Raw genomic sequence first — 16,737 nt, forward strand, 5'->3', positions numbered from 1 at the left:
TAAAAAAAAAAACACATTCTATTTTTAGAATGCCCACAGTGACCCTCCTTCACTTGAGTGACAGTAACCATTGTGTGTGAACTACTCGTGCCACATCCCATAAGCCTCTGTGATGACTCTGTGTTCATGTTCCCTAGTGAACTGCCCTTGAGCACAAGGACTTACATCACTGAAAGCCTGTTCTCCCCCGATCCCAAGAGTCATCTAACCTCATTCTTACTTACATTCAAAGAAAAGAAGACAAGATGACAGATAGGAGCACTAGCTTTGCAGTCAGATACTTGAATTTTAATCTTGAATCTCTGTGATCTTTGCAAGTCTTTGACTTCTCTGAGCCTCAATTTCCTCATCTGTAATATGGGGATAATAATAGCACCCACCTTACAGCATTATTGCATGGATTAGAAGTAATATGTGAAAAATCCTTAGCACTGTGTATGAGACATAGCCCTGGAAGAAAGAGCCCCACACAGAGAAATAAGGCTTGTAGGTTTTAATGTTTCATGACTGGTAACAGAGTAGTCTCAAGGGGATCCTTGGAGAACCTGTTCTGACTTTAGAAGCACTTCCTGTGGACAATGGAGGGCCCTGCCTCATCATACTCCGGCTTGCTGATCCACATCTGCTGGAAGGTGGAGAGAGAGGCCAGGATAGAGCCCCCGATCCAGACTGAGTACTTCCGCTCTGGGGGAGCAATGATCTGTAAAGAACAAATGTGGTGAATCATGATCAGTCCCCAAGGGAATAAGCAAGGTGATCCAAAAATCTACTTATCCCAGAAAAGGGCAGCTCCATGGTCAGAAAAGAACAGGAGAAACATTGTGATAGATTAGATTATTGCTCAAAACCTTCACTTCCTCACCCTTCCTTTATTCCCTCCATGGGAAGCGTGTACTGCTCCCTGTGACTCTTGGCTGGGAATTGTGTTTGCTTTGGCCAATGGGATATTAGCAGACGTAACGCAAACAGGGGCTTGAAATATGCTTGTGCACTTGGGCATGTTCTCTCTCTTTTTTTTTTTTAAGATTTTTTTTTTTTTAATAGAGACGAGGTTTCGCCACGTTGGTCAGGCTGGTCTCTAACTTCTGACCTCGTGATCCACCCGCCTCAGCCTCCCAAAGTGCTGGGATTACAGGTGTGAGCCACTGCACCTGGCCTGGGCCTGGGCATGTTCCTTTGCTCTGCCATCTTCGGAAGAGCTGCCCTTGGGGAGCAGCTAGGCCTTCAGCCTGGGCCCATTAATGAGAAATATAGTCTTGACCTAAGCTGGCTGGACCTGCACTTAATGTAAATGCTACTATATAATGCTCTGCTACTTAATGCAGAGCCACTTATTTACCCAAGCCTGACCTTGATCAGCTAAGTCCCAGCTAACCCACAGATGCATGAGTAGTAAACGCTCCCTGTTATGTGCCCCTGATATTCCATAGTTGTTTGTTACTCAGCAATAGCTGATTGATACAAATATCTGTCAGAGGAACTTTGTTACGTTCTTGCCTGGAGTTTGAATGCATGGACAAATTGGGCTGGGCTTCCTCCATTCCTGAATATAAACCAGTCTACCCAAACCCTGTTTTGAGCTATTGGTTGTCAGCCAATTATATCTCAGAAATTTTCAAATTTGTATCCACATTGTTCATGCTTTCCACTAGGAATCCTGGGCTTAGCTTTTAGAAATTGGTTGTCATGTCAAACAACTTTGAACTCCACCTAAAAGGGGACCCAGAAGGACTATGATTCTTCAACTACTTTTCCAGTTTTTGAAGGGTATAAGAATTCAGTGCTAGAGCAAAACAGATAATAAATTGGTTTTTTTCTGTCTCCTTAGAATCTCTTTATGTATTCCCTAAATTGCAGAGATCATGGAATTGTAAAATAAGAAGGATCTTAGAAGTTATTTTATTATCCAGGCAGACAAAAGTCACCTAAATGCTCCTCAAACAGATTATTTCAAGGATTAGGAATGCACCGCCCCTAAGAAGGTAACAAATTTTATTGTTGGACACTTCTCAAGAGAAAACTCTGGCTGCTCTTAGGCTGGTGGTTCTAAATATGAGCCCCACAGCCACCCCAAATCTCTTCTTCCATGCCCCTGAGACTTGTCTCATCTCCCCCAGTTCCCCTATACAAATCCTGCTGTCCAATTTGGATAGGTGTTCATATAAGCACACACCCGCCTGGACACCTTTGCTCCTTCTACTTCCTCTGCTTGGAGTGTCCTTTCCCTTCTGCTTTTATTTAGGTTGTCCTGGTATTGATCATGTTTACTAATTAGATCCTAAACCCCATGAAGGCTGGCACATACTGTCAAAGTCAGAGTAATGGCCCAAGAATTAGGAAATGGATCAGATCACTGGTGGTTGCTTATCAGTATAGGTAACAGGGGCAGCTCAGACTTGTTGGACCAGAATCTGGGGGTAAGGCTAAGTGTGGTATCCTGACACAGTCCTGGTAAAAAGCCCCTGCCCCAGGCCTGGCACAATGCTCTCCACAGGACAGGCCTCAGTAATGCACCACTCCTTTGGCTCTGTGTAAGAAGAACCCACAAGTTCTCACCAGTTTCCTAAGGGTCTGCTCCATTTCTCTGTAATGAACACCATCTGTTAGGCAGGGGGAGGCCCGGGGCAGCCTTCCTTCATGGAGATTCTTAGAATATTGACTGAGAACACATTTCCTCACATCAGGCCTACTCCCAAGAGACCAGCTTTATTGTGAGACTTTGTAACTTTCAACCAATGTATTATTTCTATTCCCAACTCTTTCTCTAAAACTGTTAGCAGCAAAGTTGGTAGAATGAGCTAAAAATGTCTGTGTGACTGCTTGGAGACCAGAAGCAGGGGAGAAGCTCCCATCCCACAGATGCCCAGGAGGCAAGAGGCCCTGTTGGGAGGCAGTATGAGGAAGGCCATGGCCAAGATGGGACAGTAGATAAGAGATGTCCAGGAATCAAGGAATGTCCCTGCTGAGTTTGAAGCGGAGCTGGCCCTATGACCAAACATCCACTCTTTGGAACTTTCACACTCCTCTGGAGCAATAAAGTTTAAAGATACCGTAGGGTGACCTCCTTCCTTTCTTTCCATTTCCTGTCTCCTGATTTCCTTCTTAACCCTCTCAATGTTCTCTTTATTTATTTATTTTTAGAGACAGTGTCTATCTGAATTTATATTTAGAGACAGGCTGGAGTGCAGTGTCACAGTTAGAGCTCATTGCAGCCTTGAACTCCTGGACTCAAGTGATCCTCCCACCTTGGCTTTCCAAAATGCTGGGATTGCAGGTGCGAGCCATTACCCCTGGATAATATTCTCATCATCCCAAATTCTTTCAGCTTCTTCTTGTGTGACATTCCTGTGATTATGTTTGAGATTCATGCTAAAATGGTCTTCAGCCCATCAATGCCCAAAGAACATAATCTCCTAGGATGAAATTGACTCCAGTCCAGGGTGATACTGAACCCAGGAGACCAGTAAGTTACTGGGCCTGGCAGCCTGCCTCTGAGGAACTCCCAGATAGGCAAGATTTTATACAGAGAACATGATGAAGGGAACTGAGGCAAGACCCACCTTGATCTTCATGGTACTGGGGGCCAGGGCTGTGATCTCCTTTTGCATCCTGTCAGCAATGCCAGGGTACATGGTGGTGCCCCCAGAGAGGACATTGTTGGCATATAAGTCCTTACGGATGTCAATGTCACACTTCATGATGGAATTGTAGGTTGTCTCATGAATTCCAGCCGACTCCATGCCTAGTGGAGATTACAATATCTAGTCAACAGGCATCACTTCATAAATACGCACACCGTTGGCTCTTCAAATGACCAACTACCCTAGTTCAGAACCTTAATACTTCCCAAAAGGTTCTAAGATTAGACCCCCTACCTGTTCATGGCCTTTCCTTTATTGTCCCTTGTTCTGATTACCATCTGCCTGGTCTCCTTGCCTCTAGTCTTTTTTTATTTTTTGAGACAGGATCTCACTCTGTTGCCCAGGTTGGAGTGCAGTGACACAATCATGGCTCACTGCAGCCTTGATCTTTGGGGCTCAAGTGATTCTCCCACCTCAGCCTCCTGAGTAGCTGGGACCACAGGCATGCACCACCATGCCCTGCTAAATTTTTTATTTTTCAAAGAGATGGAGTTTTACCATGTTGCCCAGGCTGGTCTTGAATGCCCAGGCTCAAGTGACATGCCTGCCTCTGGCTCCCAAAGTTCTGGGATTATAGGCATGAGCCACTGTGCCCAACTGCCTCCAATCTTTTATCCATGCAATATGATTCCACACTGCAGATGGAGTAATCTTGCTAAACCACAACCTGACCTGGCTACATTGTTGCCTACAAACTTTGTGTGTTTTAACCTCATTCTTAGTTTCATGTTATATTTCTTGTTCTGCTTTTCCTGTATGTTGATTTCCTTTTCCTTTTATTTAAAATGAGACTTTCTCTATTTTAAGAAATATGTTTTTGGCCCTTCCTAGGAAAATGTGAGATATGATTATATCATTAACAAAGTGTTCATGACTCCTTGTGTTTCTCTCCCCATACCTCACCCAGCCCTCCACCCTCCCCTCCTGAGCTATTGGCAGGGACTGTGGGTGGCATCTCACCAATGAAGGAAGGCTGAAAGAGGGTCTCAGGGCAGCGGAAACGCTCATTGCCAATAGTGATAACCTGCCCATCTGGCAGCTCATAGCTCTTCTCCAGGGAGGAAGAGGAAGCTGCTGTGGCCATCTCATTCTCAAAATCCAGGGCCACATAGCACAGCTTCTCCTTGATGTCTCGCACAATTTCTCTCTCAGCTGGAAGGAGCATCAATGACAGCAGGTGAATGCTGAGCTCTGTTAGTTTGGTTGTCCCATTTTGACCTCCATGAAAACCTCCTTCTCACACCTACTTTATTCATTTTTGTTTTTTGAGACAGAGTCTCACTCTGTCACCCAGGCTGCAGTGCAATGGTGCAATCTCAGCTCACTGCAACCTCCCACTCCTGGGTTCAAGCAATTCTCCTGCCTCAGCCTCCCAAGTGCTGGGATCACAGGTGTGCGCCACCGCGCTTGACTAATTTTTGTGTTTTTAGTAGAGACGGGGTTTCACCATGTTGGCCAGGCTGGTCTCAAACTCCTGACCTTGTGATCTGCCCACCTCAGCCTCCCAAAGTACTAGGATTACAGGCGTGAGCCCCCACACCTGGCCTCACATCTTGAGATTCAGTCATAGGATAATGATAAACTTGCCCCTGAAGAGGGCCAAGAATCACTCCATCCAATCTTAATTGTTCTACTCCTCTTTCTAAAAAGGGAGTCTCAAATCTTTATTCCCAAATAGGACTTTGCATGAGATTTCTAACAAAGCCTTAGGCCTTCCTGGGGGCTTTGCAGAACACATTTCTGGTCTAGACTCAGACTTAGATATTTGATCTTACAGAATCTAGAGAGGCTCCCACCTAAAAACGTCTGTTGCCTAGGTGGGCCACATGACACCTTCCCCTTAGCAATTCGGGCCTCACTTATTCCATTTGCCCTCAAACCATAGGTTCCCCTAGGTAATGAAATGTATTAGCAGATCTTTACTACCATTCAACCCTGTGGAAACTAGCCCTAGTCCTGGTGTGGACATGGACAGGGGCAGCTGGTCACTGGGGAAGGAGGGACTGCTTCCATGACTATCTGGTCTTTCTTTTTTTTCTTTTTGAGACAGAGTTTCACTCTTGTTACCCAGGCTGGAGTGCAATGGCACAATCTCAGCTCACCGAAACCTCTGCCTCCCAGGTTCAAGTAATTTTTCTGCCTCAGCCTCCCGAGTAGCTGGGATTATAGGCATGCGCTAACAGGCCTGGCTAATTTTTGTATTTTTAGTAGAGACAGGGTTTCTCCATGTTGGTCAGGCTGGTCTTGAACTCCTGACCTCAGGTGATCTATCTGCTTTGGCCTCCCAAAGTGCTAGGATTACAGGCATGAGCCACCACACCTGGCCAACTATCTGGTCTTATCCAGAGGCCCAGCCCCAGTTTAAGACCTCCCAGTCTGTTTTAGGAGAGTTTAAAGACACAGAGCAGCAGATTTCTCATTGGTCCTGAGAACTTCCGGTCCTAAACCAGATTGGTTCTGAGCTCCAGTCAGAATCAGGAAAAGGGCTGGATACCTGTGGTCACAAAGGAATAGCCTCTCTCTGTGAGGATCTTCATGAGGTAGTCCGTGAGGTCGCGGCCAGCCAGGTCCAGGCGCATGATGGCATGGGGCAGGGCATAGCCTTCATAGATGGGGACATTGTGGGTGACACCATCCCCTGAATCCAGGACGATGCCTGTGGACAGAGAGGATCAGCCTTATAAAAATCTCATTCCTGTCTTTCACCAGTCTCTTTCTAGGGCTGTTACCAATGAGCTCTGACTACCATATTTTCCTTTAGCAGTTAAGAATATTCACTCACCATGAGAATCATCAATCATATTTTTTATTTTTTATGTATGTCAACTTTTTTCCCCCAAATGAGACTGTAGGCCTCTGGAAGGCAAGTAAAATGTGTCCTTTTCTTGTATTCTTTGAAACATATTACTGGTAATGCATACTTATCAATTTGCATTAAATCTACACTGCATAATCTTAAAGTGAAATTAGATAATTTTCACATCCTTCAGGTCTCTAACATATAAGCCCATACAGTCTGAATGTTAGATCTGGAAGGAGTTATGAAAGCCAGTTAATTTGAAAAAAGTAATATTCTCTACTGATGAAACTTTTAGTAAACTGTGACAGGAATTTAAGAGTTCCTAACATAAGAAACCCTTCCACCCTTCCCTCCCTTCCTCCCTTCCTTCCTTCCTTCCTTCTTTTCTTCCTCCCTTCCTTCCTTCTTTCCTTCCTCCCTTCCTTCCTTCTTTCCTTCCTTCCTCCCTTCCTTCCTTCTTTCCTTCCTTCCTCCCTTCCTTCCTTCTTTCCTTCCTTCCTCCCTTCCTGGTAATGCATACCCTTCCTTCTTTTCTTTTTCCTTCCTTCCTTCTTTCTTTCCTTCCTTCCTTCCTTCCTTCCTTCCTTCCTTCCTTCCTTCCTTCCTTCCTTCCTTCCTTCCCTCCTTCCTTCCGTCTTTTGAGATGATATCACTCTGTTGCTCAGGCTATAGTACAGTGGTATGAACATGGCTCACTGCAGCCTCAACCTTCTGGATTCAGGTGATCCTCCCACCTCAGCCTCCTGGATAGCTGGGACTAGAGGCATGTGCTGCCATGCCTGGTTAATTTTTTCTTTTTTTTTTTTTTTTTTGTAGAAACAGGGTCTTGCTATGTTGCCTATGCTGGTCTCAAACTCCTGGCTCAAGCGATCCACTTGCCTCGGCCTCCCAAACTGCTGGGATTATAGGCATGAACCACCATGTTCAATCTCATATTTCTTTTTTTTTAAAATAATCTTTTTTCTTTTTTTTGCACATAAGGTCAGTGGAGACAGCCTCATATTTCTTAATCCAACAGCCACATCATAACTGATGAGAAAACAATACAATATCACCACTATTATTTAATGTTGTCCAGGATGTTCTAACCAATTGCAGTGAAAATAGAAATAAGAGGTATGACTACCAAAAGGAAACAAAATTGTCATTAATTGCAGATAATGTGGTTTTATATAGAAGACCCAAGAGAATCAACTAAGAAACCATTAGACCTAATTAGATGGTTCAGTAAGGGCCAGATGTAAAATAACTGTCCATAAACCAGTAACTTACTCTTGTACAAGGATCTGAATCACAGCATATTTTATAATAAAAATTAGAGGCAACCTAAAGCTCCAGCAATAGATACATGGTAAAATAAATAAACAAATAATGAAACCGTCAAACAATGACTGCCACATAGTCATTAAACATGATGTTTGCAACAAAACAAAGTGCAAGGTCAGGTGCGGCATCTCATGTCTGTAATCCCAGCACTTTAGGAGGCTGAGGCAGGTGGATCACCTGAGGTCAGGAGTTTATTTTTTATTTTTTATTTTTTTTATTTTTTTTGAGACAGAGTTTCACTGTTGTTACCCAGACCGGAGTGCAATGGCACAATCTCAGCTCACGGCAACCTCCGCCTTCTGGGTTCAAGCAATTCTCCTGCCTCAGCCTCCCAAGTAGCTGGGACTACAGGCGCGCACCACCATGCCCAGCTAATTTTTGTATTTTTAGTAGAGATGGGGTTTCACCATGTTGACCAGGATGGTCTCAATCTCTTGACCTCATGATCCACCCGCCTCGGCCTCTCAAAGTGCTGGGATTATAGGCGTGAACCACCGCGCCTGGCCAGAGGTCAGGAGTTTAATACCAGCTTTGCCAACATGGTGAAGCCCCACCTCTACTAAAAACATAAAAATTAGCCAGGCGCAGTGGCTGACGCCTATAATCCCAGCACTTTCAGGGGTTGAGGCAGGTGAATCATGATGTCTTGAGCTCGAGACCATCCTGGCTAACACAGTGAAACCCTGCCTCTACTAAAAATACAAAAAATTAGCCGGGCATGGTGGCATGTGCCTATAGTCCCAGCTACTTGGGAGACTGAGGCAGGAGAACCACTTGAAACCAAGAGGTGGAGGGTGCAGTGAGCCGAGATCACACCACTGCACTCCAGCCTGAGCAACAGAGTGAGACTCTGTCTCAAAATAAATAAATAAATAAAGAGCCAGGTGCAGAGGCATGTGCCTGTAATCCCAGCTACTCAAGAGACTGACACAGGAGAACTGCTTTAACCTGGGATGTGGAGGTTGCGGTGTGTCAAGATCGTGCCACTGCACTCCAGCCTGGGCGACAGCAAAACTCCATCTCAAAATGAAAACAAAAGCAAAAATAAAAGTGCAAAGTGCAGGATACAAAACTGTATATGCCATGCATTTCTCCATCACTGTCCTTATCACATGCAGTGAAATTATCTTTTACTTTTGTCTACCTCCCACTAAACTGTCAGCTCTATAATGGCAAAGTCTGTTTTATTTGTCAGTGTATGCCCATGGCCTGGTGCCATGTTTGGCACATTGTAGGGAGTAATGGAAAAATATATGATGGATAAATGTATGGATAAATCGGTAAATACATGATGAATGAATGTTTAAACAATGTTTATGGAAGCTGTCAAGTCCCTCCTAAAGACCGTCTTATTTTGAGATTTCCTCTGTTATCCTAAGGACACTTCTGTACCAAGACCACATACAGTCATGTCCACATAATGACATTTTGGTCAACTATGAACCACATACACAATGATGGTGCCATAATATAATGAAGCTGAAAAAGTCTTATTGCCTAATGACATCACAGCTGATGTCATGCCACAGGGCAACGCTTTACTCACACGTTTGTGGTGACGCTGGTGTAAACAAACCTACTGCGCTGCCAGCTGTATAAAAGTACAGCACAGTGCTCGCTTCGGCAGCACATATACTAAAATTGGAACGATACAGAGAAGATTAGCATGGCCCCTGCGCAAGGATGACACGCAAATTCGTGAAGCGTTCCATATTTTTAGACTTAAACATAAGACCTGGCACCATAAAAACCCTAGAAGGAAATCTAGGCAAAACTATCCAGGACATAGGAGTAGGCAAGGACTTCATGAACAAAACACCAAGAGCATTGGCAACAAAAGCCAAAATAGACAAATGGGACCTAATCAAACTCCACAGCTTCTGCACGGCAAAAGAAACAGTCACTAGAGTGGATCGGCAACCAACAGAATGGGAAAAAATTTTCGCAGTCTACCCATCTGACAAAGGGCTGATATCCAGAATTTACAAACAACTCAAGCAGATTTACAGGAAAAAAACAAACAAGCCCATTCAAAAGTGGGCAAAGGATATGAACAGATACTTTACGAAAGAAGACATATATGAGGCCAACAATCATATGAAAAAATGCTCATCGTCATTGGTCATCAGAGAGATGCAAATCAAAACCACATTGAGACACCATCTCACGCCAGTTAGAATGGCGATCATTAAAAAATCTGGAGACAACAGATGCTGGAGAGGATGTGGAGAAAAAGGAACACTTTTACACTGTTGGTGGGAGTGTAAATTAGTTCAACCATTGTGGAAGACAGTGTGGCGATTCCTCAAGGCCTTAGAAATAGAAATTCCATTTGACCCAGCAATCCCATTACTGGGTATATATCCAAAAGACTATAAATCATTCTACTATAAGGACACATGTACACGAATGTTCATTGCAGCACTGTTTACAATAGCAAAGACCTGGAATCAACCCAAATGCCCATTGATAATAGACTGGATTGGAAAAATGTGGCACATATACACCATGGAATATTATGCAGCAATCAGAAATGATGAGTTCGTGTCGTTTGTAGGGACATGGATGAATCTGGAAAACATCATCCTCAGCAAACTGACACAAGAACAGAAAATGAAACACCGCATATTCTCACTCATAGGTGGGTGATGAAAAATGAGAACACATGGACACAGAAAGGGGAGTACTAAACACTGGGGTCTATTGGGGGGAAAAGGGGAGGGCCAGTGGGAGGGGGAGGTGGGGAGGGATAGCCTGGGAAGAAATGCCAAATGTGGGTGAAGGGGAGAAGAAAAGCAAAGCACACTGCCATGTGTGTACCTACGCAACTGTCTTGCATGCTCTGCTCATGTACCCCAAAACCTATAATCCAATAAAAAATTAAAAAAAAAAAAAAAAGTACAGCACATACATTATGTACGAAATACTTGATAATGATAATAAATGACTATGGTACTGGCTTATGTATTTCCTATACTATCCTTTTTTTTTTTTTTTTTGAGACAGGGTCTCACTCTGTCACCCAGGCTGGAGTGCAGTAGTGAGCTCTCGGCTCACTGCAGCCTCTGCCTCTTCGGCTCAAGCAATTCTCCAGCTTCAGCCTCCTGAGTAGCTGGGACTACAGGCATACCTGGCTAGCTTTTTGCATATTTTGTAGATACAGGGTCTAGCTATGTTGCCCAGGCTGGTCTTGAACTCCTGAGCTCAAAGAAATCTGCCCACCTTGGCCTCCCAAAGTTCTGGGATTACAGGCATGAGCCTCTGTGCCCAGTCTCTTATATTATGTTTTAAATCATTATTTTAAAGTGTACTCCTTCTACTTATTAAAAAAAAATGTTGACTGTAAGGCCGGGTGTGGTGGCTCACGCCTGTAATCCCAGTACTTCGGGAGGCCAAGGCGGGTGGGTCACTTGAAGTCAGGAGTTCGAGGCCAGCCTGACCAACATGGAGAAACACCGTCTCTAGTAAAAAATACAAAATTAGCCGGGTGTGGTGGCTCATGCCTGAAATCCCAGCTATTCAGGAGGCTGAGGGAGGAGAATCGCTTGAACCTGGGAGGGGGAGGTTGTGGTGAGCCAAGATTGTGCCATTGCACTCTAGCCTGGGCAACAAGAGCAAAACTCTGTCTCAAAAACAAAAAAGTTGACTATAGAACAGCCTTAGGCAGGTCCTTCCTTCAGGAGATATTCCAGAAGGAAGCATTGTTATCATAGGAGATGACAGCTCCATGCATGTTATTAACCCTGAAGACCTTCTAGTTGGGCAAGATGTGGAGAGGAAAGATGATGATGATCCTGGCCCGGTGTAGGCCTACACTAATGTGTATGTTTTAGTTTTTACCAAAGAAGCTCTAAGAGTAAAATAAATAAATACATTCAATAGAAAAAAGCTTGTAAGATAAAGAATATAAAGAAAGAAAATATTTTTGGCTGGGTGAGATGGCTCATGCCTGTAATCTCAGCACTTTGGGAGGCCAAGGCAGGCAGATCACTTGAGGCCAGGAGTTCGAGATCAGCCTGGCCAACATGGTGAAACCCTGTCTTTACTAAAAAAAAGAAATTAAATAATAGCCAGGCTCCTGTAGTCCTAGCTACTTGGGAGGTTGAGGCACGAGAAAAAAGAAAATATTTTGTATTACTGTTATTACAAAAAAAGTAAAAATGGTTTTAAAAATTAAAAAGCTTATAAGGTAGAAACAGTTATAGTTAGCTTAAGTTAATTTATTATTGAAGAAATAATACAAAATTTTTTTTTTGAGATAGAGTCTCACTCTGTTGCCTAGGCTGGAGTGCAGTAGTGGGATATTGGCTCACTGCAACCTCCGCCTCCTGGGTTCAAGCGATTCTTCTGCCTTAGCCTCCCAAGTAGCTAGGATTATAGGTGCTCACCACCATGTCCAGCTAATTTTTGTGTTTTAAGTAGAGACGGGGTTTCACTATGTTGGCCAGGCTGGTCTTGAACTCCTGACCTCATGTGAGCCACCCACCTTGGCCTTCCGAAGTCTTGGGATTACAGGAATGAGCTACGGCACCGGGCCAAGAATAATATTTTTATAAATGTAGTACAGCCGATGTGTACAGTGTTTATAGTCTACAGTAGTGAACAGTAATGACCTAGGCCTTCACATTCTCTTACCACTCACTTGCTGACCCACTGAGAGCAACTTCTAGTCTGGCAAGCTCCATTCATGGTTAAGTGCCCTATATAGGTATACCACTTTTTATCTTTGATACCATATTTTCACTGTAACTTTTCTATGTTTCAATATGTTTAGCTATACTAATACTTAACCATAGTGTTACAGTTGCCTACAGTATTAACTATAGTTAAATACTATACAGGTTTGTAGCCTGGGAGCAATAGGCCATGCCATACAGGCTGGGCATGTAGAAGGCTACAGCATCTGGGTTTGTGCAAATACAATCTATGTTCCCACAGTGATGAAGTCACCTAATGACACACATTTCTCGGAACCTATCCCTGTCATTAAGCAATGTGTAACTGCACTTACATTTTCACCACCACAGGTTCTCCTCTTTCTGCTTCATGAAGCAGAAACATTCCAGTATTGTTGGAATGTCTGTATGTGTATAAGCTCCTGGAATGATTACTATGAAGGAAACAGTTCTCACTGGATGTTTTTTCCAACCATACCAGGTTGGGTCACATTTGGCATTCCACATGGGCATTCTCTTATCCCTAAGCAAGATTTTGCCTGGACTTCCTCTGTCCCTTTTATTCTTCTGAGCAGGAGCCTCTGCCAGACCCCAGCTTTTCCCTACCTCCCCTGAAGTCAGGAAAGGAATGGATTACAGGATTACTCACCTGTCGTGCGGCCGGAGGCATAGAGGGAGAGCACAGCTTGAATGGCAACATACATGGCAGGGACATTGAAGGTTTCAAACATGATCTTAAAGGGCAATGAAGAATAAAAGATTATCTGCAAAAATCACAGCACTTCTTGGCCTGTAGAGTGGTTTGTGATCTCATTAAGGGCAGTAACTATGACAGTTTGGTAGTTCTTTATTCTATGCCCACTCCCCCAGGGCCTGGCATGGACTATGGACATAGCAGGTCCTCAAAGAGTTCTGTTGCACTGATGTTTGAAGGGGAGAAAGTATCTGGCCAAGCATCCACATTGCATTCTTGTGCCAGTGTTCAAGTCTTCCTGGCTTCTTACCTGGGTCATCTTCTCCCTGTTGGCCTTGGGATTTAGGGGAGCCTCTGTGAGCAGGGTAGGGTGCTCTTCAGGTGCTACACGCAGCTCATTGTAGAAGGAGTGGTGCCAGATCTAGTGGAGACAAGAGCCAGATGAACCCGGTAGACTCACATTGGCTAGAAAATTCTGATTGACATTTCCATGCTGGGAGAGTGTGGCACCATGTTACACTGGATGGGGTGGATCTGGAGAGGAGAATGGTCAGCCCTGGAAATTTCTGATTGACATTTAAAGGGTATATTCCTTCTCAACAGGGCCCCCACCCAGGACTCAGACCTGGAACCAGTATTTCCTATGTGTTATTATTTCCATTTGACCTTTCCTCTTCTTCACTCTACTACAGGCTTTCCCCTGCCTTTGTGCCCTGAGCGATGCAAGGCACATTGCATCACTCAAGTATTCATTGCTTTCTGGCTTCCGGTGATATTTGGCTGATAGAAGATACCTTCTGGAGACTGGAAAGTAAGAGGGCAAAAGAAGTCAGGATATATCTCCTGACAATGGCGTGGCCTTCCATGAGTACAGTTCCTGTTCGGCAGCCACTCTTCCAGAGCTCAAGCTCTCATTAAACTCCAATGACAGTGCCCTCATCACCTGGCCTGTTGATGTTTAGGGGTGTGAGAGCTCCCTTTGTTGCTGGTTCTTGAGTGCCTCGACATCCCTTTGTAGCTGCCTTAAGGCTACGCACACTTCTCTGTAGGACATTCATTTAACCAGTTGTAAAACCCCAGCTGAGTATACATGTCAATCAATTTCTAAAGCCCAGCTAAGTGTACACTGTCTCCTGCTGAAAATCTGACAGAGGCACTTGGGCTCAGTTTTCACCATCTATTATTGGCCAGGCCGGTGTTTTAAGCAGGGTTTCTCATTGCAGCACTATGACATTTTAGGTTGGATAATTCTTTGTTGTGGGGGGCCAACCGGCATCCCTGGTCTCTACTCACTGGATGCTAGCAGCAGATTTCCAGTTGTGACAATCAAAAATGTTTCCAGATATTACCAAATGTCCTTTGGGAAGCAAAATCATCCTGGTTAAGAACCACTGCTTAGCTTGGGCAACAGAGTGGGGGCCTGTCTCTACAAAAAGATAAAAAATTAGCTGGGCATGGTGGCACCTGCCTTTAAACCCAGCTACTCAGAAGGTTGGGGCAGGAGGATTGCTTGAGCCCAGGTGGTCGAGGCTGCAGTGAGCTGTGATCATGGCACTGCACTCCAGCCTGGGTGACAGAATGAAACCCTGTCTCAAAAATAAAAATAAAAAAGAACCGCTGTTTTAGAGGAAGTTAATTTCTTCCTGTGTCTGGTTCCCTCTTCAGTGATCAAGTATGACCAAAAAGGAGTCTTTCAGAGGGATTGGGCAAAGCGTAGCAGGAACGTGGAGCTTTGGTTTCCTCAGAGGTGAGGCACAGGGTCATTTGATGCCACTGGACCCATGTGTTTATGGATCCCCAGGTTTTGTGCTAAGATGGTGGTAAGTGCGTTGAGGGCAAATATGAATCAGACATAGTACCCACTTCTTAGTTGCAAAGTCCAGAGGGGAGAAAAATGGTCAAAAAGACCAAAATAAACACACAAAAAAACACAAGCCACATTTTAAATGAAGGAAGAAGTAGAGTAATTCATTATTTGAGGGATTTAAATGGGTGTTGAGGGAAAAAGAAGGTCTCCAGAGGCTGCTGTGAAAGGCAACCCAGGCAGAGAGAATGCTGAATAGTCTTTTCATCCTCTCTGGTGTTGGAAGTTTCATTTATTATATATTTATATATTTCCCCTTCACCTTTTTGCTGGTGCCAAATTGTTTTAACTTTACAATTTATACTGTATTTTATTATATCTCCCTTCATAATTTTCAAATTCATTTTGTTCTCATAATTTTTGCTTATTTATTTCTGCAAACATACTTTGTAATTATGTTGCATAATTTTTATTGGAATGCAATGAACCTATAAATTAATTTGAGGACATTTGACACTTTTACCCAATTCAGTTTTTTTTAAGGCACTGTGTATATATATAGTTATAGTTATTTATTTTGAGAAGGAGTTTCATTCATGGTTGCCTAGGCTAGAGTGCAATGGCACAATCTGCTCACTGCAATCTCTACCTCCCAGGTTCAAGTGATTCTCGGGCCTCAGCCTTCCAAATAGCTGGGACTACAGGCATGTGCTATCATACCTGGCTAATTTTGTATTTTTAGTAGAGACAGGGTTTCACCATGTTTCCCTTGCCCAAGCTGGTCTCAAACCCCGGACCTCAGGTGACCCACCCACCTCAGCCTCCCTAAGTGCTGAGATTGCAGGCATGAGCCACTGCCCCAGGCCTTTTAAAAAAATTTTTTTGGAGAGAGATCCAAGATGGCTGATTACTAGCAGCTCAGGATTGTAGCTCCCAGTGAAAGTGCAGAGAACGAGAGGACGCCACACTTTCAGACGAATTTTTGTTGCTCACGGACCAGGAGATTCCCAGTGGAGGAGCCCCATGGGTCGCCAGCGCGACTCTTGTGGCCGGTGCGGCAGTTCTCCGTGCAGAGTAAACGAGACTGGGTCCATTTTTGGTCGACGTTTGGAGCTCCCGGAAGGCAGAGTTGCCCATTCAGCTGATTGAAAAAAGGACTCAAGAGGGAAGCCAGACCAGAGATTCCCAGGCAGAAAAAGCACCATGAATCTTAACGCCGCTGTTTTAGCCAGAGCAGTGGGTTGCTTAGATTCTGGCGCTGGGAATTAACAAGTTGGATGTCCACTCAAAGACCTAATTTGAAAGTCGGTAATTACAGAGACAACAGATGGATACATTTACAATGATAGGAAGAAACTAGCCTAAAAAGGTTGAGAATACCCAAAATCAGAATGCCTCTCCCTCTTCAGGGGATCACAGTTCCTCATCAACAGGGGAACAAGGCCTAATGGAGAACGAATGCGTTCCAGTAACAGAATTAGGCTTCAGAAAGTGGATAATAAGAAACTTCTGTGAGTTAAAAGAATATGTTCTAGCCCAACGCAAAGAAACTAAGAACCTTGAAAAAAGGTTTGACGAAATCCTAACGAGAATAGACAATTTAGAGAGGAATATAACTGAATTATTGGAACTGAAGAATACAATATGAGAACTCTGTGAAGTATGTGCAAGTTTTAACAGTCGAATTGATCAAGGAGAAGAAAGGATATCAGAGGTAGAAGACCAACTTATTGAAATGAAACGAGAAGACAAGACTAGAGAAGAAAGAGTAAAAACGAATGAGCAAAGTCTCCCAG

General features: G+C 44.0%; 1 protein-coding gene and 1 non-coding gene across 4 annotated transcripts in view; one reads left to right on the plus strand and one right to left on the minus strand.

Moving 5' to 3' along the window:
- Positions 1–478: 478 nt before the first annotated feature.
- ACTG2 (actin gamma 2, smooth muscle) overlaps positions 479–16,737 on the minus strand; it is a 31,663-nt gene continuing 15,404 nt past the window's right edge. For all 3 annotated transcript variants that reach the window (XM_078349049.1, XM_035272259.3, XM_002757605.7), the window contains exons 4-9: positions 13,448–13,558; positions 13,093–13,177; positions 6,136–6,297; positions 4,602–4,793; positions 3,561–3,742; positions 479–700 (exon numbers count right to left, since the gene is read on the minus strand). In XM_078349049.1, coding sequence (XP_078205175.1) covers positions 557–700; positions 3,561–3,742; positions 4,602–4,793; positions 6,136–6,297; positions 13,093–13,177; positions 13,448–13,558 — 876 coding nt within the window. In that variant the 3' untranslated portion in view covers positions 479–556. The remainder of the gene's footprint in view (positions 701–3,560; positions 3,743–4,601; positions 4,794–6,135; positions 6,298–13,092; positions 13,178–13,447; positions 13,559–16,737) is intronic.
- On the plus strand, positions 9,379–9,485 carry LOC118147492 (U6 spliceosomal RNA). The gene has a single exon (XR_004733949.1). It is a non-coding gene; the product is annotated as a U6 spliceosomal RNA (small nuclear RNA).

This window comes from Callithrix jacchus, chromosome 14 (assembly GCF_049354715.1).
Source record: "Callithrix jacchus isolate 240 chromosome 14, calJac240_pri, whole genome shotgun sequence".
Lineage (NCBI taxonomy): Eukaryota > Metazoa > Chordata > Mammalia > Primates > Cebidae > Callithrix > Callithrix jacchus.